Source organism: Bactrocera dorsalis, chromosome 1 (assembly GCF_023373825.1).
Source record: "Bactrocera dorsalis isolate Fly_Bdor chromosome 1, ASM2337382v1, whole genome shotgun sequence".
NCBI classification, from domain to species: domain Eukaryota; kingdom Metazoa; phylum Arthropoda; class Insecta; order Diptera; family Tephritidae; genus Bactrocera; species Bactrocera dorsalis.
Genome location: NC_064303.1, coordinates 10,635,855 through 10,658,989, shown reverse-complemented (window position 1 = coordinate 10,658,989; position 23,135 = coordinate 10,635,855). Strand labels below are relative to the sequence as shown.

Genomic DNA, 23,135 nt, shown 5'->3' with positions numbered 1-23,135 from the left:
GTTGGAAAGTTCTCTGAGCGCCATTCACTTGGTACTGAAATGATTCCTTTATGGTGTATGGCTCAAGCAGCTCACGTCTTCCGGTCATAGGCCGAGTAACCTCTGGGGAGCCAAAGAACATCTGTTTTAAGCTAGCTAAAGTGATAAGGCGAATCATCCCTCCCCAGGGAGAGAAGATGTGCTGGGTTTAGGACGCACCAGGGAAACACCCTCAAAGAATACCACCTAAGCGGTCTCTTTGACAATAAAGAAAAAAAAATGTCACCTTTAGCATGACAAATAAAATAGAGAAACCTTCATACAACATTTATTTTGGAAAATAATCGAAATTTTAGGGGAAAGAAAAGAACATATCTGAAACCTGAAATTCTTATTGTTTCAAGAACATATTTTTTGTAGCATAGATTTAAGAGGAAAATGTAATATTTTTTGGATATTAAGTATGTTGTTTTTAATGACCGCAGTGAGATTTTCATTGAATAATTTTTCTAATTTTATCATACTAACTCTTGCTTGAAAGTATATCAAATTATCAAAGAAGCCATCTTGTAAAAGGATAAATTAATTAATGTTGCATACTTTTAGGAGGTAAAGCAATTATTTAGGTGGAGTTTTTCCTAGAACCCCAGCAAAATATTTTGAGAATAATTTCTTCAACTTATAATCTTTTCAACGCATACAGGATGAATATTCTACTCAGAAATCGGCTTATATTCGTATGACTTTATCCAATTTCTTTCGAAAATCCTCATAAAAATAATTTGAAATATATTCAAAGAAATTAGAAGTAGAGTTGAAATATTTTCTTTGCGAAAATCGCCTTTTATTGTGACTCTGTCTCCGACAAAGAACCTCAATTAATTATATAGTATTATTAAAATATTATATTATATAGGTTATATAGTTTTTTTTACGTTTTATGATATGTGGGGGAGCACTAAGCCCTACTGAACCCAACTGATCATTATTGTTCCATATAAGACTCAAAGTATTTTTTTCTCTCTAAAAATAACCAAAAGCCATTTTTACATTTACCGGCCTATAACCCATATAAAATATATGTTTTAAGTCTTAATGACAGACAATATGCCTTTAAGTATTAAGGGTGTTTTGACAATTAAAACAAGTAAAAACTTCATCGGCTTTCCGCTAAGAAAACGTTACGATGATCCAGCAAATAGTTTCGGAGATATAATATGATTTCCTTGACTGACTTTGTTAATTTATTTTAATTGGTTCTTAAAACTTTGAACGTTTATTTCTCGAAAGGCTGAATTCAGAGTGCTTGGGAAATATATTCGGAAGCAGCTGGACCCACCGACTTGAAAATTCATACGGCCTTTTAGATACGTTTGTCAAGTAATAATCGAAGATAATAAAATAATTGATATAATTTTGAGTATTAAAATCTTTCCACTGTCAGACCCCCCGTTCCGTTCTTCTTCTGAAGACGTAATCCACAATTTTGCAAAATAAACTACGATCATTAGAATATATTAAATCCTATAAATGTGCATTTAATCTAATGCAGAAGCCTTTGAAAAACGGTAAGAAATTCATAGTAGGTTGAAAACCGTCGAAAACGAAAGTTAAAATATCAAACAGGTTCACTCAAATTTGAAAATATCTGATATTTTGACTAAATATTTTTTTGTTTGAAAACTAAAGGGTTTTCTGGTATTAGGTCAATATACTACTGTGATTAAAATATAGTAAGACTCGGACCCGAGTTTCTGATGCTGAAACATACAAAATATTGGAAAAGATCTTCGATGACCATTTTTTGTCGCGAGAAAGTGTTTCTGATTGGTACAAATTACACAAAGAGGTTCTAGATCGCATTGACGACAAACCATGACCAGGACCGCCATCAACATCAACTGATGATCTGCACGTTAATAAAATAAAGGAATTGGTGCTTGAGAATCAACGATTAACAGTCAGAGATCTTATTGGCATCGTTGGAATATCGGAAGGATCAGTGAAAACCGTTTTGAAAGATCATGCAAGCCTTAAAAAAGTGAAAGCTCGATTGGTTCCAAAATCACTCATTTTTTCGAAAATCAGAGTCCCCTCAGCGTCTCTGAAACAATGCGTCCGACTACTAGGATGTCTTGAAATGCCTTATTACTGGGTCTTGGATCTACACTTACGACCCGGAAACAGACGGTCAATCGGCCGATTGTCATGATAAAGGTGTAGCGTAGTCGAAAAATACGAATACCTTTCGACCGCCCAAATGTCAACAAGATGTACTACTTATGTATTTGAATGTTACGCGTCGTTTGCGTGAAGCTATTCGCAAAAAGAAGTCAGAATTACTTATTGGCCGACACCTCCTGGTTTTTGAACCACGATAATGCACCGTCGCATACTGCATTGATTCTTCGGAGTTTACTTGAACAAAGTCTTACTATTTTTTTCTCATAGTAGCAAGAAGCAAATATAAGTAGGTATTTTAAATTAAAAAAAAAATACAGTGTATTTGCGACATATGAAGTTGATTTTCCTTCAAATTAAATTAAGAAACTCGAAAACTGTGTGGTTTGAATTTTTCACATAAATTTTGAGGTTATGGAAAAAAGTATGTGTAAGAAAACTATAGACAGCATGTAACTTTAACTATAGGACTTTACCATTTTTTCCTTTTCTTTTTCCTTTCTTAATATATATTTTTTTTATCTTTCCGATGTGCTTCATCCTACTAAGATTTGTTTTTTTTTTTCAAAAATTATCAACGCTGGTCTAATGAATTTTGTGTATTTATAAAAAAAATGTGTCCTCTTAAAAAAAAACAAAAAAACTTACTTTCCGCCTTGGAAGTGAAAAATAATTTTATTTTTATAGGCAGTACTTTCTTTTTACAATTTTATATTTTCCTGCCCACTATCTAACTAGTATTTTTAGCATTTTATGCACTCATACAACGCGGGCACCTTTTTTTCTTTACTTCTTTTTTATTTTGCATTTCCTGGCATCTTCTAAAAATATCGAAGAATAAAAGCCATAAATATCTGCCACCAAACTGTTTAGAAAGCGAAAAAAGCCAACATGAAAATGTGCAATATTCACTGAGCTAACGCAGGGAGCTGTGCGAGAGCATTTTATGTTATGAGATGCATCAAAGAGTCTGCTAGAGGTGCTAGAGACTCTTCTTCAATCTCCATATATATGTACTTATCTGCGCTTTCTTGCACATTTTGGCGCTCAATCGCTAGCAAAAGTGAGTCTGCGGTGCACCTGCCTACGAATACATGGCGCTTAGGTACCGAATCGTATGCTTATTGTATATTCAAGCATATGTATACCCTACAAGTGTGTGTGTAGCTGTCAAACGGCACATAAGGTAAACAGTACACAGTGGACAACTGTCAGCGTAAATTTTGTGTTTACCTTTCATTCAATTATTTATTATCGCAAGTATTTGTTTACGCGCTAATGTCGCTTTGATGGCATTTACTCACGTTTGCTCATTCCACAAAAATTTCCTTTTACTTCATTCTAACTTTCGATTGTTTGTTTACCTGTGTCGAAATACAAGATTTTTTCTTTGTGTTTATAGAGCAATAAAGAAGTGTGAATGTGTGTGTGTGCATAATTTTAGCTCCACACCTAACCTAACTTCTCGCTAACGGTATACACTCATCGCTTGGTCTGCACTGGTTTCCAATTCAGTTAACATTTCGGTATGTTTTGGGGTGTGGGGGTTTTTCCATCATTTCCACTGTCTCCCTCGGTCAATAGCACAGAAATAAGCCAAGCGCAAACGCTGTGTCCAAGTTGAGTTCAGTGCATTCGTAGCAGCTACGCTCGCTTCCTCACTGCATACTCCACACTCTCCACTCCCCACTCCGCGCTGATTGCATGTGTTCCTCTTTCATTTCAAATTTAGCACAGTTTCTGTTTTTGTCATATTTCAGCATGCGTCACTTGCAATGCCGGTTAGACGGAGACAACTGTCGTTGGCGTAGTTATTTGTGTGTATGTGTGTTGTTGTGTTGTTGGCCTGAATCGCATTCATTGAGGTTAAGTTGTGTACGATTCAGTTTGTTTATTACAATTTGGCCGAGTACAGGAGTGGTAGTATTTGAGTAATGTTTTACTGTAAATTTTCCCTCGCTTGAGTAATTTATGGCCGTTGCACCTCAAATGAGTGAGCGTCTGCATACGAGCACAAATGAGTGAGAACGTACATCAACAGTTTGAGTCACTGTGTATAGCGCGTGTTATTTATTGCGGATACTCTTTGGAAGACCCACTTGGAAATTTTTATTGTGTTTTCATAGTCATTTCTGTTTAATATCAAAAATATATATCACATATTTTGTGTTTTCTTTTTTAACATTGAAGAGTATATACTGAGTTCGACATATAAGTTGTCAAGTATCTCCCTTCCGCTTTTTTGCTGTTTATTCAATGCTAAATAAAAAGTATTACAATAATCGGATTTAGTTCAAATATTCGCCGCTTCGTCCGATAAACTGTTTCCATCTAGACGGCCACTTCATAATAACCCCCTCGTAGAAGCCACCTTTCTTATTTGCAAAGAACTCGATCTGCCACTTTTCACAAGCCTCTTTTGAGTTCAATTTTGGCGCTATGTCCGGGCTATATGGTGGATGCGATAAAAACTCCCATTCGAGGTCCCGTAGCTTCTGACGAGTCATCAACGAAGTGTGGGGTCTGGCGTTGTCCTAGCGGAACACTGGACTGTTGTTCGCAGTAGATGGTAGAATTAAGCGTCTAACTATATGGGAGCAGCTCATAGTATATGTTTCCCTTCCAATCCCACCAAACACACAGTAAAACCTTCCTGGCGGCCAATCCTGGCTTGGCCACCGTTGGGACGATTCACCGGCTTTCGACCACGACCGCTTTCGCTTGATATTGTCGTATGTGATCAATTTTTCGTCGCCAGTCACCATCCGCTTCAAAAATGAGTCTAGTTCTTTCCGTTTTAGCAGCATATCACAGGCGTTGATTCGGTCCGGTTCAGAAGGTTTTTTTGCCTCAGATCATGCGGCACCCCAACATCATGCTTTTATGTGTATCCAGCCTTCTGCCGATGGTTTAAAATGATTTGTTGACTAACTCTCATCTTCTGGGTGAAGGCACGGGATGCCACATGCCGATCTAACTCGATGTTTTCCATGATTTGATCGGTATTCGTCGTCACAGGTCTTCTGCCGGCTGGCTTATCCATGGTGTCATTTTCACCCGTTCTGAATTGTCGATACCATTCCTCCGCAGTTCGAAATGATAGAGTATCATCCCCCAAACCACCATTAATCTCACGGAACGTTTGCCTTTAACGAAGAAAAAGCTCTGTAGCGCTTTATACATAGCCGCGAAATTCAAAAAACAAAAACGCGAAAGGGAGATATTTGACAACCTAATATTCGACCGAATAGACCACGTCAGACACACAGTGACGAAAATATAGTAGCTATAGTTGGGAGTATACACGAAGACAGTCGAGAGTCGATTCGGCGCCGTTCGTAGCAACTCGGATTAATGTATGTAACGACTTGGTGCATTTTACATCGAGATCTTAATTTATCAGCGTTCCAAATACAGATTGTTCTACCTAGGCGACATCGCTTTGCTTTTTGGGCTCTTGAAAAGTTAAAAAAAAATGATAACGGACTATATGAGCCCTGAAATTGAAACTTCTAATCTCGGCGACATTTGGTTTCAACTGGACGGCGCCACTTCATACACATCATATCAATCAATGGATTTATTGAGAGATTACTTTGGTGAGTAGATAATTTCACGTTTTGGTCTGAAGGATTGGCCACCAAGATCGCGTGATATCACAAAGGATTATAATAATATTAAATAATTTCCTACTTATGTATGTCAAGCCAAAGAAATATCATTTAGTTTTTCCTATAAGTCTCTTTTATAGACAAAGCTCACTTATACTTACACTCCTACGATATTTTCTTAAATATACAACAAATACTTAGCGCTCTCACATTTTACTGCCACACTATTAATTCTCTTTATTCTGCCCAGCCTAACAAGCAATAATTATTCAATTAAATTAGTCTCATTTAAAGATCGTGTAGATCAGCTGTAACTCAAGAGTGTCATAGAGTAATTTAATTATGATTATTACCCAGAAGACAGAAGCTCAGAAGCTGAGACTGAGCAGCTTTAATGAATCATACATTTAACCCTAACGACTTCATACAATTCATTGATTAATGCCCAGTCTACAATGGAGCTGCTGTGAAGCGGGCAATTATGTTGATATGGAAAAAATATTAAAAAAGATAGACCACATGTGTGACAAATGAAGTGTTAACAATTAAGCAGAGGCAATTTATGAACGCTTATTGAAACACAAATGATCGATAAGAACAGTTTTAGTGCGATATTTGAACGAAGATTACTTTGGAGTGATTTGACAGAGGTTTTAGCGAATTTTATTCGAGCTTATAATATTCGAATTATAATCAATAAATATTAAACTAATTACTTACTTAATTTCTACTCTCTTTCACAGCAAAGATCGGCATCTTCTACACAGCTTTCTATGGCGTATTGGCCGCGTTAGTGGCCATTTGCATGTGGGTATTCTTTCAAACACTAGATCCGCGCATACCCAAGTGGACATTGGATAGATCCATAATCGGCACAAATCCAGGTAAATTCAAATATGAAACATACATTCAAATATGATGCTCAAATTACGCTTTATAGGTCTTGGTTTCCGTCCGCTGCCACCATCGGACAATGTTGAGAGCACATTGATTTGGTACAAGGGTACGCAACATGAGAACTACAAACACTGGACGGATTCGTTGGATGAGTTCTTAGCAGGTGCGTAAGGCGATTCCTTGCAGCAATTGAATTTTTTGAATAACCGTTATCTAATACATTTATTCACTACTCAATTGCAGTCTACAAAGTGCCTGGCCTTACACCTGGTCGTGGTCAGAACATCTACAATTGTGACTACAATCAACCGCCACCAAAGGGTCAAGTTTGCGATGTCGACATTAAAACATGGAATCCTTGCACCAAGGAAAATAATTACAGTTATCACAAGAGCTCACCATGTGTTTTCTTGAAGTTGAATAAAATCTATGGTTGGATACCGGAATATTACAATGATTCCAAGGATTTGCCCGATGACATGCCAACAAGCTTGAAAACTTATATTGGTGAAGTGGAGAAGTCGCAAAATCACAAGGTTAAATTACTTTATATTTTGCTGAAGTATCTTTAATTACAAAATCGTATTCGTTTTTTATTTTTAGTTAAACACCATTTGGGTTTCATGCGAAGGCGAGAATCCAGCTGATCAGGAGAATATCGGTCCAGTCAACTACTTGCCAATTCGTGGCTTCCCTGGCTACTTCTATCCTTACCAGAACTCAGAGGGTTATCTTAGCCCACTCGTCGCTGTGCACTTCGAGCGACCGAAGCGTATGTTTTTGTTATTATATAGTCATCAAATATATGTAGGGAAATTTTTTCCGTAATGAAGTCAAGCTTGATAGGAAACGTCATGAAAGCATAGACAATATCCAGAAAAATATTAAGAAAATTGAAGAGTCTAGATAGGAACTGAATAAGGACGAACTATTTTGTCTAAGTAGCAAGACCTTTCGAATATTAGTATGAAAGATCTTCAGGTCTAAAGGTTCCACGAAAGGCAAAACGAAGAATTAACTTTTCTTACACTGGTCTCTATTATACAATATGCATCAATCAACGTTTTTAGTATGATATCAAGCTGTATGTATTTTCTGAAAGCCCGAACTGTAACTTCGTGGTTTATAGAATAATGAGTGGTCTGGAACCTATAATATTAATTTGACAGATGGACTTAAAATGACAAGTTTAGGGAGTGGTCAGCTACTTCCATGACATTTTTATACCCTGAACAGAGGTTTGCTGAGAAGTTTTTCAATGAGAAGGCGGTTTTTCGATGGGTTTCAAGCATAAATCGGCCGATACGGCTGCAATTTCACTTTCGATATTCGTAAGACGTTCATCAATCGGCACTGGCTTGTTAGCATAGACGATAGGCTTGACGTAGTCCCACAGAAAATAGTCTAACGGCGTCAAATCGTACAACCGAAGCGGCCAATTGACTGAGCCATTTCGTGAGATAACACGTTCACCAAATTTGGTTTTCAATAAATCGATTGTGATATTCCCTGTGTGGCTTGTGGCGCCGTCCTGTTGGAACCACATATTGTCCAAGTCCATATTATTCAATTTGGGCCAAAAATATTCGGTTATCATTGAGCAGGCGATTCCCATGCACAATAACGTGCCGATCTTGATCATCACGGCTCAATGACGCCGCCGGCCCATAAATCGCAGCAAACTGTCATTATTTCGGGATGCAATGGTGACTCATGGAGCACGTGTGGATTGCTGCCTGACCAATAACGCATATTTTGATTATTGTCGAAGCCATTTAGCCAGAAATGGGACTCAACGCTGAAGATGATTTTTCGATGAAAATCCGAATCATTTTCTAGTTGTTGCTTAGCCCAGTTCACAAACATACGACGATTCTGGTGGTCAAGCGACTTCAGTTCTTGAGTCAATCTGATTTTTTAAAGATGTAGGCCAAGATCTTTTCGGAAAACTTGCCACAGCGACGTCACAGAGATGCCCAACGCTTGAGAACGATGTGTGAGACTGATTTGGGTCTTCCTGAATTGATGCGCTAGTAGCAGCAATATTCTCGACATTACGGGTACTTCTTTGTCCCACTGACACGGGAACATTTGATCTGACAGAACGATTATGACGACCATAAATTGGACGAAGCGCTTATAAAGTTGAAATCACTGACTCAGAATTTTGGTAGTAAATTTTAATAATTTTGACTCGTTGTTGGATCGTATATCTTTCCATGATTAAATTACAAACCTTAATGAAGAGAAATGTCAAAAGAGCGGAAAAAATATGGCATCGTTTGCTGTCCCTTCGGTCTACTTTCGTAGTGTTCTTATTGAAAAACATGTTACATAGTTAGAAATCTACGTATAATATTTTCTAATGCTTAAATATTATTTAAGATCTTCGAAACGCCAATTTCATATACGAAATTTAAAACTCATTAATTTTCCAGGTGGCATCATCATCAATATCGAATGCAAGGCTTGGGCACGCAATATTTTGCACGATCGCAAGGAGCGACTAGGTTCCGTGCACTTCGAGTTGCTGATCGATTAACAGAGTGTGGGAAAGATGTTCGATGTTTACAACAACAACTAAAGAGCATCAAAGCGCGTTGGCAAACGCTTATGCCACAGAAGAGCATCATAGATTTTTTCAGCCAGCTGTATTGTATACACACACACATGCAAGCATTACATTTGAAACAAAAATAAAATCAACACAAATTTATATATAGTATATACCAAGGAGCTATGCAGTCGAACGATTACTCGCTAATAAAAATACACAACAAAAACAATCCCACAAGCATATGTATACAGACAAACACACATACAAAAGTATATGTACCATTTAGTATAAAGAATTTCGAGACAATTGTTGGGTTCTATAGTTATGTAAATTTCTTGCTAATTTTCTTTTTTTTTCATTTAATTTAATTTAATTTAAAAATGTCATTTCTGTTAGTTTATATGATGTCTTTGTTTAGCTTTTAAGCAGATAATATATATATATATATATATTGTATGTATATATAAATATATATATGTAACTAAGTGTAAGTTGAAAAGAAAAAATTGAGCGAATTATAGTAAAATAACCAATAAATAATACCAAATGTATGTATTTTAGAACACTTTGCAACAGTCTAGCGCCAAGCATAGAATTATACCTACATACATATACACAAACGTAAAAGTATGTATGTATATGCCACAAATTTTTGACAATCTTTTTCCTGCGTTAGATAAATCGTACATAACCGAACTTATAGTTAAGTAATTGGAAGCTACATACATACACACAGACAGTTTTTCGAAATCTGCAGCGTATAAAAAAAAAAATTTTTTTGAGGAGCAAGTAAATGCTTGAACGGAGACAACTCATCCAAATGCACAGCCAAAGTATATTTCAATGCATTACAAACACACCTACCAACAAATGTTGCTTACATACATACATGTATATGTGTGTATAAATTTGTATTTTAAGTTAACTGCCATTCACATGTCGACAAGCTGTAGTATAACGCATAAAAGTATGCTAAAGATATTTAAAAATAACATGCGAGAAAAATATTTCATTTGTCAGCTAAAATAATGGGAATTTCAAAAAAAAGTATGTAAGTATTTTAATATACCGTTAGAGGATCCTGCTGCTAATCTACTTCGAAAACTTTTATGTATTTCGATATTTGATTTTATTTGCCATGATTTCAAACTAATTAAGAAAATAAACTGATAAATTGTTTTCGAGAAAAGTTCTGAAACGACAATACTAATAACGATGTTTCAATAAAAGAATGTTAATGGGTATTTTAGAATATTACTTTTTCAGTGCTGACAAAAGGAAAATTAAGTTTTGAAAATTTTCGGGATCCCGATATGAGTTAGCCTTAAATTTCAAAACTTGTTTTAAATAAAAATTTCGGTGATCAAAAGAGACCTAATTTAGGCTTTGAAAAATTTCTTGATCCTGTTGTTTGTAAGTCGTAAATTTTAAAATTGTTCTATATAATATTTTTAGTGATAAAAAGTAACAAAATTTAGGTTTTGAAAATTTTCGGGATCCCGATATTTGAAAGTCTTAAACTTCAAGAATTGTGTTACATAACTTTTTTTGTGCTGAAAAAACGAGAATTAAGGTTTAAAAATTTTCGGGATCCCGATATTTGCAAATCTCAAACCTTAAATTTGTTTTATAAAGCATTTTCAGTGCTGAAAAAGCCCGACAACATAACATTAGTTAAAGAAAATTTTCGGGATCCCGAATTTTATCAGCATTAAACTTTAAATTTTTTAATAAAGCATTATTAGTGCTTAAAAAAACGAGAATTTGGTTTTGAAAATTTCGAGATCCCGAAAAAACTTTTTAAAAATTTTGCAAAATATAAAACATTTAAAAAAAACTTTAACGACGAATGAAATATTTTTTAATGTATGTACATTATAGGCATAAAAGCATTTTCTCATTAAGAAATGTGTATAAACACAAAATCGAAAGAATTTTCACTAAAACACCAGCGAAAAAGTAAATAAAAATGTATACAACAGGAATGTCAGCATTTCATGGTTTTTGTTTTAGTAAACTAATAATTAATTTGCTTAGTTTTATAATTAAATATAATAAATAACGCTATAGAAAACGAGCAACCGCCACACGGGCCACTACAACAAGCCAACACACACAACAGCAAAACGAAAACAACAACAAATAACTTTGCGGTAAAGCAGCATACACCTAGCAATGTACAAGTAGTTCAATCCAAAATAAAGAAAAACAAAAAAGCAAATCATATTAATTAAAATAACTCATTGACAAACAACTATTTTAAGTTAAGCAGTTATAAATAATAATAATAATGAAAAATTGTAAAGAAAACGAATAAAACAATTAAAGACCAACAACAACAAAAGTATCTCCTTCAGGCACCAAAATCGCCAAGGTTACAAGCATTTATCTACACAGATTAAACAAACATACATACGCACGCACACATGCACATAAACACATAAATAATTTGTAATTTTTATAGAACTCAAAATATTAAGCTAATGAAGTCTCCAAAAACTGAGCATGAAAAAGCCGCAGCAATTGTTTATTTTATTTATTTTGATATTCTAATAATCTTTTTATTTCTTTTTGTTTTGTCTCAATTACGCAACCCATTAATTGCGCTAATCTCTCGTATTGATAAGATAAGCTCGGATCGAAAATGAAATCAGTATGGAGTACCTATAACCGGCCACAAGATAAAAATCACAAACGACGTAAGCAGCTGACACTGGTTATGGCAAAAAATAACCGCTAGTCGTATCTCTGCATACAATTGTGAGCCCAGTGAAGTTGGCTTTTGAAAAGGCATATGATATTTGGTGTACTCGTATGAATTATGAAGTATCTAGCATAATAGTTGAGATATATAATCAACTGCAGGCACTTATAAATTTGTGAAAACAAAAAACATACTTATCAACACAAAATTATTGACGATGTTCAAGTACGTAAAGTGTTATGTTCATGATGAATGGTTGAGTCGGCAATAATGAAGGCAAACCTTCATAGAATGAATTGCTGTCGTTGTAATTGAAAGTTAAGGATTTTTGTTGACAAAAAAAGTAAATAGTTTCATGATGAAATCTTTTCCCGAGCAGAGCTTTCCACGGAACACCGCTTTATGAAGATCGTTACTTCATTATACTTTGTTAAAGATCAGATCGTCTATACAATGCTTCCTGAGAAAAGTTTTCCACACAGCACCATTTCATGAGGATCGTTACTTCATCATAATCTGTTTGCGGTCAAATCATCTGTACAATGTTTCTGGAGAATAGTTTTCCACGGAACATCACTTTATGAAAATCAATACTTCATTATAATGTGTTTGAGATGAGATGGCCAATACAATCCTCCGGAGAAGAGTTTTCCTCAGAATACCGCTTTTTGAGGATCATTACTTCATTATAATCGGTTTGAGGTCAAATCATTAGTACAATGTTTCTGGAGAATAGTTTTATTCAGAGCACCGCTTTATGGAGATCGTTACTTCATTATACTCTGTTTAAAATCATAATTAAAGGATGAAACAAATAGAGTTTTTCTTGGCCAAAAAGGTTTAAGAAACACGGGTAATGGTTTTCCCATAGTTTTTTTTCTGCTGATCGTTACTAAGACCACCCTCTGGAAAGCCATGTCGTGAATGCGATTTTTCTGAATATTTCAAGTTCATTATCAAATATAATAATAATCAAGTGATTAGATTCAGCTGGAACAAACAGACAGACATCACTCTCGCGCAAATACGAAGTTTTAAAAAGATTTTTAAATTATTTGAGTGCATCTCTTAAGCCTTCTTGAAGTTTTTAATACACGAATGTGTGTTCCAGAGTTTATTACGAGGAATATTCTTTAAGATGTTCAATGGTATAGGATGGAATAGGCTTCCAGTCACATTCTGTAAAGAAGCACAATAATTCACTGTATATGCATATAGAAATATGTGCAATCCCAAAAAATATATAATACAGTTGAACTTCCATAACTCAAACTTCTATAACTTAAAGTTCACCATAACTTGAATTAGCAATAGAAGTCAAATTGCATATAAATTTCCGGCCATAACTCGAAGTTTTTTTGTGGATTATAGGGATTCCAATTAGAAAAGTTCAACTGCAATTTTCAGTAAAATGCAGAATCTTAACCATTTTTTCAATGTCTGTCAAGCAGCCATTTGCCAGTTAAGTTCTGGTAAACTTAACCAAGATTCCGTCCTTCGGTACAGAATCTTTTTTTACTTGAACTGACAGATGCTGTTAGCTCAACTGAGAAAATAGCCTTAAATTCGTTATTTTTTCCATTGACATATATTAGTATGAACATATTCTAAATTAAACCTCAAGTATAATCGCCTGGTATACAATATAACAACAAAAACGTTTACCCTTTTATTCGTTAATGAAATTTTCAATGTATTTAATAGTTTATTATATGAATAATAGTGTCCGGATCCACTAGATATATATATATACAAGTATATATATTTTTGAGGTGTCAAAATGAGATGAATTTGACTGTTTAGGAGCTAATGACCGCCAAAGGGTGACACGAGACACCAATAGTACTTTCTGACTTTTCTCCATACGTACATATTTTGACGGAGTTTATCTTAATAACGATGTTACATGACAAATTGAGCGTCTTTGAATTTAAAGACATTCCCAGAACACTAATGTACTGTACGTGTCATAAAGATACTCGATGGATTGCTATCGTCCGAGAGAGCTGGAGGAAGTCTTAATTTTTCTTTTTTCAACCCAAGCCAAAATTGTTTTTTGTTTTTCATTACATTTCTCGTTGTTTTCCTTTTGTTTTTTATACGCACTTTATTATACAAGTATATAAAATATATTAAATAACCTAAATATATATGTACACATGTGGATACACTTTCTAAATAAGCCTTACTTGTGGTTAAGCGATGAGCAACACAATTTTTAAATAACATTTTACAATTCAAGTTGAACGTAAGTGAAAACCGAAGAACCTATGCTCAAGTTATGTAATATTCTTTAGAGTGTAATATTATTTAATTATAGATTATTACGTAAGTACTAAGACATCTTAAACTCGCTTTGCATGCTCAAACATTAACATTTAATGGAATTTCTAGAAAAGTAATAAAATAGGAATAAAAAGTTGATGTGTGTAGAAAATAACAGTTAATGATAAAAAACCTTAGAAATACTGCCATTCTAAAAACTCAGTGAAACAGAGAAATGAAAGCATATTTAATTAAGCTTCCGCACATGGATAGAACTAATCTTGCTAAATTTACCGAACTTGTATAAATCCTTCAATCAATTCTCATATACATATGTATGTATGCTGAGAAGAATTATTGCTGGAAGGACTGCTATGCTCCGAACAATCCAACTGTTTCCAAACAGTGAGAGCTCAAAAGCTTCCAGCTGTCTTTTAATATAACATAGCTGACAGCATGTATTTCTTTCTTAGCTAATAAGCAGTTGAGGGATTGAAATGATATTGGATATGCGATATGCGACGATCGAACCAACAAAGAAGGGCGGAAAAATAAATGTCTTTAATGAAAAATTATATCAGCTACTGTAATCACTGCCCCGAACAAAACTTTTAAGAATCTGTAAAAACGAAAATAACCAACAAGATTTAAAAAGTATTGTAAGGTCAGTTCTATATAACACTATCTAAAGGCAATCAGCTTTTATCTTAAGGGGTTAATGTACTTAGTTAATCGGCGATTCATTTCGAAACATTTTCGTATTCCTATATACTTCAGCTGATTTCCAGGAAAACCTCCAAGAAGAGATACCTAGTGCTGAAGAAGATTTTTCTGCTAAAAATAACCAAAACTTCAAAAATATATATTACAATAGATGAAAACAAATCATGGTAAAGGGCTAGTCAAAATTTTGATTTTCAACATAATGACGGCTTATCAATAAAAGTCGCTTTTTGTGAAAGAATTTATACTTCTGATTGGCTTATTGGTCAGAAATTACTCCCAAAACTCTTATTCCTTCGATCATTTCTTGACAGATATATCGTAGAAGATCATGTGAAATTTTCAAGTCGATCGATTCAAAGATTCCTGACCGACTCTGAAACTAGTATTTCCAGAAAAATGTGTTTTAAGTTTTGGGAAGCTTCTAGGCCAAAAGTGGGGTTTTTATAGTCAAAAGCGGATATAGCCCCCCCTTTTTGTACTTTTGCAACATGTTAATCTAATCGAGTTATGTACCTATAAATAATCAGAATGACGAGACGAGTGAAGTTCTTTAGTAGCCGGGGTCAAAACTGAACGATGGGCTATTAGGTGAAATCACCTAACTCGAGATCTGCCAGATTAATTTCAACAAATTTGGTGTGTGACATTTCTATGTTACGTTAGTGTGAAAATGGGTGAAATCGGACTTCATTTGAAGCTTTCACTTTCCAGTATATAAATCAAGAATTGGTTAATATAACAGGATAAAACTTTGCACGAACAGTGCATTTGCGGTGTACCATTATGAATCTACAGAATATGTGGATTTATAGCTGACTTTTTACTGAAAATATTGCTCAATTTGTGGGATATATAATTGAAATTTAGAGAGAATCTTTTTCTAATAGTAGTATGTGTATGTGCTACAAATGGTTTGAAACGGGTATATACTGCTCTTAGTCCCCATACACATACCTAATAAAACGATTTTCGAACTTCCAAGTCACTTTATACCGCATATATCGGCCAATATGTAAGTTATCTTTTATAAAATTGAGAGAGCATGGCGAAAACTCGCCCTAGACCTCTCATAACTAACAAGCCTTATGTATTTGAAGGCATCTCCCCGGCTTCAATCCTTGCAAGTTATACCTGAACTTACTTCTTTCTTTCTTGTTAAATTTTATAATCGGACTTAGCCAATTTCCAAGAAATGTTCTAATGTTTTGAGCAGTTTTTCTTGTGGGGAATCTAACATCGGAAAATAAGTGAGTTTTCGTATAATGAGAAATAAGTGTAATTATTTTATTGTATACTCGTATATATAAAAAACTCTAACTTATCGAGTAAGAAACTAGAAAGAACTCTAGTTCACATAGCGTAGAAAAATTTTAAATTCAAAACAATTCACGTTTACACCAAAAGCAAACACTAAATTGCTCAATGACAAAACACAAAATGATCTCACTAAACTTTACGTAGTTTTTTCTACCAATTTAAAGTATAAATAGCATTATAAACTAAGAAGAGGATAAAAAAATATATATATTTACAATATTTTGAAATTTTTTTAATACACGTTTTGGTAATTTTTTTAAACAAATTTTTGTTAATTTTTTTATTATTATATTATTAATAAATTTTTTGTAAATTTTTTTTTTTTTTCTTCACTACCTTTTTCTTTTTTTTTTTGTTTTGTTCAGAATGGTCGTTTAAAAATTCACAAGTTATGAAGTTTCATTTGAACATTTCGTTACAAAAAGGTTGTCAATACACAAATAGCACCAAAAACCAAAAATGTAAAAGTTCTTCAGCAGCGCTCCGACAATATTGAATTATTTTTAATATATATACATAATTATATAATATATACTAAAATATATATATGCATTTTTTATAAGCCAACAAGTTTTCATACTAATATACACCAATTTTTTCGCTAGCATTTTCAAGCATACATACATACAAGTCATATATATTTACGAGGTAAAATTTTTTGTGTACTTGTATTACAAAAAAGCAAATAACAATAAATAACTTTTACTAATATATTACTAACATTATACATTCTTACATATAAATAATAAAATGTAGTTTCACTAACACATTGGAATTTTAACTGCTGTAAGTATGAGTAGTTGATAATGAGAAAGACAAGCGAGACTACAAAATGGTGTAGTCAACTAATAGAATAACATGACGTTTTATTAAGCGAGCTATAGACAGTAGAATTCAATCAGCGGTCAGTTGTTTTAAAAATTTCAGACCAAATAAATGAAGTTTAAATATATTGTGTATGGATTTCTGAAAAACTTAACCCTTAAATTTGAAACTTTTTCGTAATATCGGTTTTGTGTTTTCCTGATTCACCCTATTTACTCCAGTAACTCAGATAAAGTGATGGCTTTAGTCTGGTGAATCACATTGTTTGTTGAAAATATATTTGTGTGAAAGAAAGAGAGATATAAGATATACAGAACTTCGGTAAAATTCGTTGAATCATTCTCTTCATGGAAATTCTGACATTCTTAGAGAGGAAAAAAGAAGGAAATTTTTTTATCAAAAATCTTGAAGATCTAATCTTCCGACTCGTTGTGCTATAAGTATATCGATATCTTGATGTTTACCAGCACCCAGGGGATCTGGAGGATCAGGATCTGTAGAATTTGGTCTTTGTTCGTCGGGAGAAAACTTTACTTTTTAATTGCCTACTCAGCCCAAGGTAGCACCTGGTGACAAAAATGATTCTGCGTTAGATTTCAAGGTTGATATTTTTGTTGGTTTTAACACTGTTTCCAAGATAGACGAAATTATCTACGACTCCGGTTATGACTGTCAACATTTACGTCGGAGCCAAGTCGCGAATGCGATGACTATTTGTTTGATGACAGGAGTTATTTCGTCTTGCCCTCATTCACAACCAGACCCATACGTTTCGCTTGCTTATCCGGTCTAGAGAAAGCAGAACTAGAGGCGCGGTTGTTGAGGCCAATGATAACAATATCATCGGCATACACCAACAGCTGTACACTCTTATATAAAATTCTAACTCTGCCTCGTATTATTTTCTCCAGCAAAAGATTGATGAAGTCACACTATGAGGAGTCTCCTTGTCTCAAACCTCGCTTGCACTGCCCTATTTGCTTTGCAGGGATACCAAGTTTAGACATAGAGGCAGTTCCTTTTCGTGCTGCCCAGGGTGGCTTTAAAGTGGACGAAGAGGTAATATACGTCGATCTTCCTTTCACGATTCTTTTCGAAGACTTGCCGCATGGCTAAAATCGGGTCAAGAGTAAATATTTCAGGTCTAAAGACACACCAAAATGGTGTAATCAGTGTGCTGGCGGAGGGCTTCAGTCTTATACACATTACGCTCGATAAGATGCGATATTAAGAAGGCTTATCCCAAGGTATGTAGAATGTGTGGTCCACCGTTTTGCGGATTGGGTAGAGCATACTCAGGTTCCAATCGTAAATCATATCTCGTATCCAACAATGTGAACAAATGTTTCGTTTTGATTGAAGCTCTTTAAAAAAGAATCTGCAATGATTTTTTCGGTAAACCTATTCGTTTAGCAGATATTAACTGTTGAAGTTTGACTATTTTAAGGCACCGATCAGTACTTGTCAATTATCCGACCGTCGTTTCTACCTAACTTCCCGTAAAACCTTACAGCCAAAAGCCTTTCAAGTAGGAGGATAGAGCAAAGTGCTTGTGTAAGAAATATGAAAAGCAGTTAAGTCTAAACATTGTCATATGTGGACTTTATACGATTTCTAATAGAATATGAACTTCGAGACGATAACGATAATATTACGATCATAACTGTACCATAAATAAATATGAGTACATGTGAACGTTTAAAAAAATTGTATTTGCACTTTTCTTCAGAACAATATAATTTAACTCCTTTAATTAAAATATTTCGCATGATTAATATATATATTTTTATATATGTGTCTATCAACAAAAAAATGGCGAAGATATTTACTTAAATTTCCCTTTGCCGACATTCAACGAAGTTCGACAATAGTTCTATCGACAATCATTGCATTTGTGCTCAAAATAATAAACTCATTTAGAGATACTGAGCATTGAAGTAAGTATTTAGTGGTAAAAACCAGTACATTTCAAGTACTTAAATACGCTTACGACCTTATGTGTTTGAAGTGTTGTTATTTTTACCACGTGTTTGTGGTTGTTGTCAATCACAGTTTGCTGTTATCTCAAAGAGCAGGTGATATATACTCTCATGCTATTTATATATGTACACATATTCACATAATTTTATTATATAGTATAAGGTACTGATTTGTATCTTGTCTTTGTGAACGTGAGTACACAGAAACAACACCAAAATTTTTCAATATGAATTTTTATGATGTTTAACTTCATTTACATAACCAAAAGGGTTGAAAATCGAAGCTTGTGAAGAATAACTTTAAAAACTTGTTTTTAAGGGTTAGAAATCATAGAAAGTAAATAAAGTCTGCTAGTAAAGCTTTGACCTTGACAATGCTAGGCACGTTTACCATAAGAGGTCATATGATTAGAAAATTCGAATGTGACATTTTATGTGTGCTCAGAACTTCGCACCATCTGTTATTATATATGTATGCATATATATTTTAGATAATATATATAATATATAGTTCTAAGGATATTTAAATCAGCATCAGAGATCTTTAAAAAATACGAAGAGTTATATTTACTATTTTACATTCGGGAAATTGTACTCTCAACAATTTAACACTGAAGAAGGACAAATCACCGTAAATGGATCGTAAATTTTACTATCTCCAAAAATCGATGAGTAATCTATAATATTAATTCGCTCTAGACGGCGAAACACCTAGTAATGACTTAAAAGGAATATCGAAAACTATCGTTGGATAGTTTAGGATTAAAACATTAGAGAAATGAAGAATATTTTGGCTCAATTGGAGAAAAGCCGAAGTAACATATACTCGTTTTTTTCTGTTTCATACAAATTCTACGTAACTTTCGTATTTTCGTATGAGGGCTTAAGTCTCCGTGGTGCTCAGTCGATAATACCTATGTATATTCTCAAACTATATAGCAAATCTGCAGTAAGACTTAACCTACTCTGAAGGCGTATTCCAACACAATTTGTAGACATCATTTTTTTGTGGGGCTTTTGCGATATAACAGGTTCTGACTGATCATCAAAAAGGTCTCATTAGTTCGATAAACAAACAACAACCATCGAATGTACCGCTGCGTGACCTTTCTGACCCAGATTGGTACGTAAGAAGTTCTCTGAACCACTTTCTCTTACAAGGCTCTTGCAAAAATTACGACTGGACACAATCTAAAGCCAAAAATCTTATCGAACGCTAATTGTCAAGTTCTACGGAGGAATGCAAGGTGGAATTTTCTACTACGTTCCAGCTTTCGCCAGACTAAAGTTGAAGCACCTTGCTACATATCTTCTGTAAGCCAAATAAATTTCTTGAAATGGATATATATCACCTTAAGAATTTGGAACATACTCAAAACGCTTCATCGATTTATGATTGTCGTAACCTAATCTTACCATAAAAATTTATAATTTTCAAATAATATAGGACATCAATGTTATATCTACTTATGTATGTATTGATAACGTAGAGCAGAACTTCCAAGTGATTCCTATAGTAAGATCCATTCACAAAGAAATCTATCCGAGCTAACGACAGCTTAAATGAACAACATATTCTTATATCACTGAATGACCGGCATAATATTGGCTTGCAAAGGAATAGTGCTAACTGGCAAAAAATCGATTCAAGAATGATTCACATCCTCTCTTCCCGAGTTTGAAATTCTGGTAGACAAATAGTCCAAGTTGTTTGGCAAAATCAGTGAAACTCTTCCGTAAAAACTGTAGGGATACTTAAGAAGTTTAAACTCCAAACTATCCGTTTTCGCACATGACACAAGTCGACTCAAACCTGAGCTGTGTATTACATTGGAATTAAAATATCGCGTCATTTACAGTTAAATTACATAAATGATGCAACTTAAGAAGGCGAAATTGCCTACAGCAAAACAAATGTTAACCTGAGCTGTGTCGCAGCTATAATGTTCTCTACAGGTGCATTTCTTAGGGCAACTTTATCTCAATCTGAGAACGTAAGCAGCTGGAAATTTACATCCAACGAAAATCTTTAGTCGCGTTGTTTGATATACATAACAACTTTCAAGGCTAATTAAGTTTACATTTATGAAGACGAAGATTTTTAACTTGATTTCGATCGGTCAGTTTGTATGACAGCTATATCTTATGGTATAGTGGCCCGATCTGGACAATTTCGAAGATAATATCATGGATTAGGGCGGTAGTCTGTGCAAAAATCGTGAAGATATCTTGTAAAAAAAAAAAGTTTTCCAAGACGGTCAAGACTAAATTGACTTATAACGCTGATTGTTTGTATATATACAACAACGTTTCCTTCTGTGTAATACCAGCTTCTTGGTAAGCCCTGTTCAGGGTTTAAAAAATCTTAACATAGAATTGTATTTACAGTACGAAATTATCACCCACAAATTTAGAGAATACTCCTACTCTCTACTTGAACCCGAATTTCTATTCAGATTCAAAATCATTACTGTAAAGAGTACTAAAATTATTTTATATAAAAAAAAATACGAATTAAAAATAATAATTACTACAACTAAAGCGAACAGAAATTTCCTGTTTACCGGTATTTACATCGCATGTAATTAGAAAACATTAATAACGACAAAAAATACTCACTTTTAATGTTGCATTTATAATAACACTTAAAAATCGAACATATTCACAAAATAGTTCCAAACTTAAAAAAAAAACTCTTGTCATAAAATTTCACACTTATCCTCACTAAACAACCCACAATCAGCACTTTGCACTGACTGTCTGAAAGAACTTTTTGCAACACACGCCAGCGACTTACACTAAAATGTCTAGATTCAGTCTAACTAGAATCTGAAGCACCGTGCTGTTATTGCAAGTATCACTTTCGCTCGAGAGTGGAGGCGTGAAAAGCTGGACAGAATCCAAACCAGATCAACGCAATTAAATGTTAAACGCTGTCATAAAACCAATCATTACCAGGTTACGGCTGACAATACTAGATAAATAGAGTGTCAACCGCAACAGATGAGATAAGCAACAAAACTAACAACAACAACATATGCATTTTTTCCGTAAGAAAATGAAATAAAAACGCAAATTAAAGCCACTAATTTGGCGTGATTTATTTTTTAAGTAAAACCAACGACAAAATAATTGTATATTGACATTGTACCGCTATACAAAGAAAAAAAAAATTTTAAAATCACAACAACAGCAACATATTTAAATCACAAACAATTCGTTTAATTATTCCCCACACAATTTGTTTGCCTTCAAGAATGAAAACGAAAAAAAAAATGCTTAAAAAATCAACAACAATCACAACATATCTTTCATACCTATTGTATAATATCTTTTGTATACAACAACTAGCTACAACAACAACAAAAGCAGCTGATCCACGAAGCAGACTAGTTAATTCGGTGTATAAACTCAAGCGTTGTGGCGGCGAGATGCGCCAGTGGAGGAGTAACCGCGTGTAAGTACATAAGTACATGCCTACCTTTTCATACGCAGCCGCTCGAATGCAGATTTATGTTGGTTCAAACCGGTTGACACAACTGTGATAAACCGGCTGGCGCGCTAGCTGGTCGATGGATCGAGATTTAGTGCAAGCATTCCTTTGAGAAATTTCTTCGCGCTTCGCTTCTATTTGGATTATATGTGTAGGTATGTATACAAGTATGTACAGGTAGTTAGTTGTTTGGAGCTGTTGTATATGCAGCAGGCGAGCATTTGGAGTTGAATCATAAACCAGCTGAAATTGGTGTGTGTAACTTGTGTGGGTTCCTTAAAGGGTAATCCCTTTTAATTAGCTGCTTGAACGGGTAGAACAGGTGAATTACAAAAACAAAATTATAACATAAATAAATCAAACTACCTGAGCAAAATTGATTTTAATCGAACGGGTTTTAAGTCAAATGTAATAATTCTAGACAATCCAGTGAAATGTTTGATAATATTTTAAAGAAAAAACTCAGAAACATCAAATTTAATTGGAAAAGTTTATTATCATTCAAAAGCACGTTCTTGGGCATTTATTTGTTGAAGATAATCTCATTCAAATGTTGGCCGCACCTACGTCTCCGATGGTAACTGGCGAATGATATAGTGAT

General features: G+C 34.2%; 1 protein-coding gene and 1 long non-coding RNA gene across 5 annotated transcripts in view; one reads left to right on the top strand and one right to left on the bottom strand.

The window, feature by feature from the left end:
• LOC105222167 (sodium/potassium-transporting ATPase subunit beta-2) overlaps nucleotides 1-11,449 on the top strand; it is a 30,758-nt gene extending 19,309 nt beyond the window's left edge. For all 4 annotated transcript variants that reach the window (XM_049460921.1, XM_049460989.1, XM_049460936.1 and 1 more), the window contains 5 exons: nucleotides 6,515-6,655; nucleotides 6,712-6,831; nucleotides 6,912-7,204; nucleotides 7,272-7,440; nucleotides 9,107-11,449. In XM_049460921.1, coding sequence (XP_049316878.1) covers nucleotides 6,515-6,655; nucleotides 6,712-6,831; nucleotides 6,912-7,204; nucleotides 7,272-7,440; nucleotides 9,107-9,210 — 827 coding nt within the window. In that variant the 3' untranslated portion in view covers nucleotides 9,211-11,449. The remainder of the gene's footprint in view (nucleotides 1-6,514; nucleotides 6,656-6,711; nucleotides 6,832-6,911; nucleotides 7,205-7,271; nucleotides 7,441-9,106) is intronic.
• LOC125779757 (uncharacterized) overlaps nucleotides 1-23,135 on the bottom strand; it is a 59,495-nt gene that overhangs the window by 30,874 nt on the left and 5,486 nt on the right. The gene's annotated exons all lie outside the window — the stretch shown is intronic.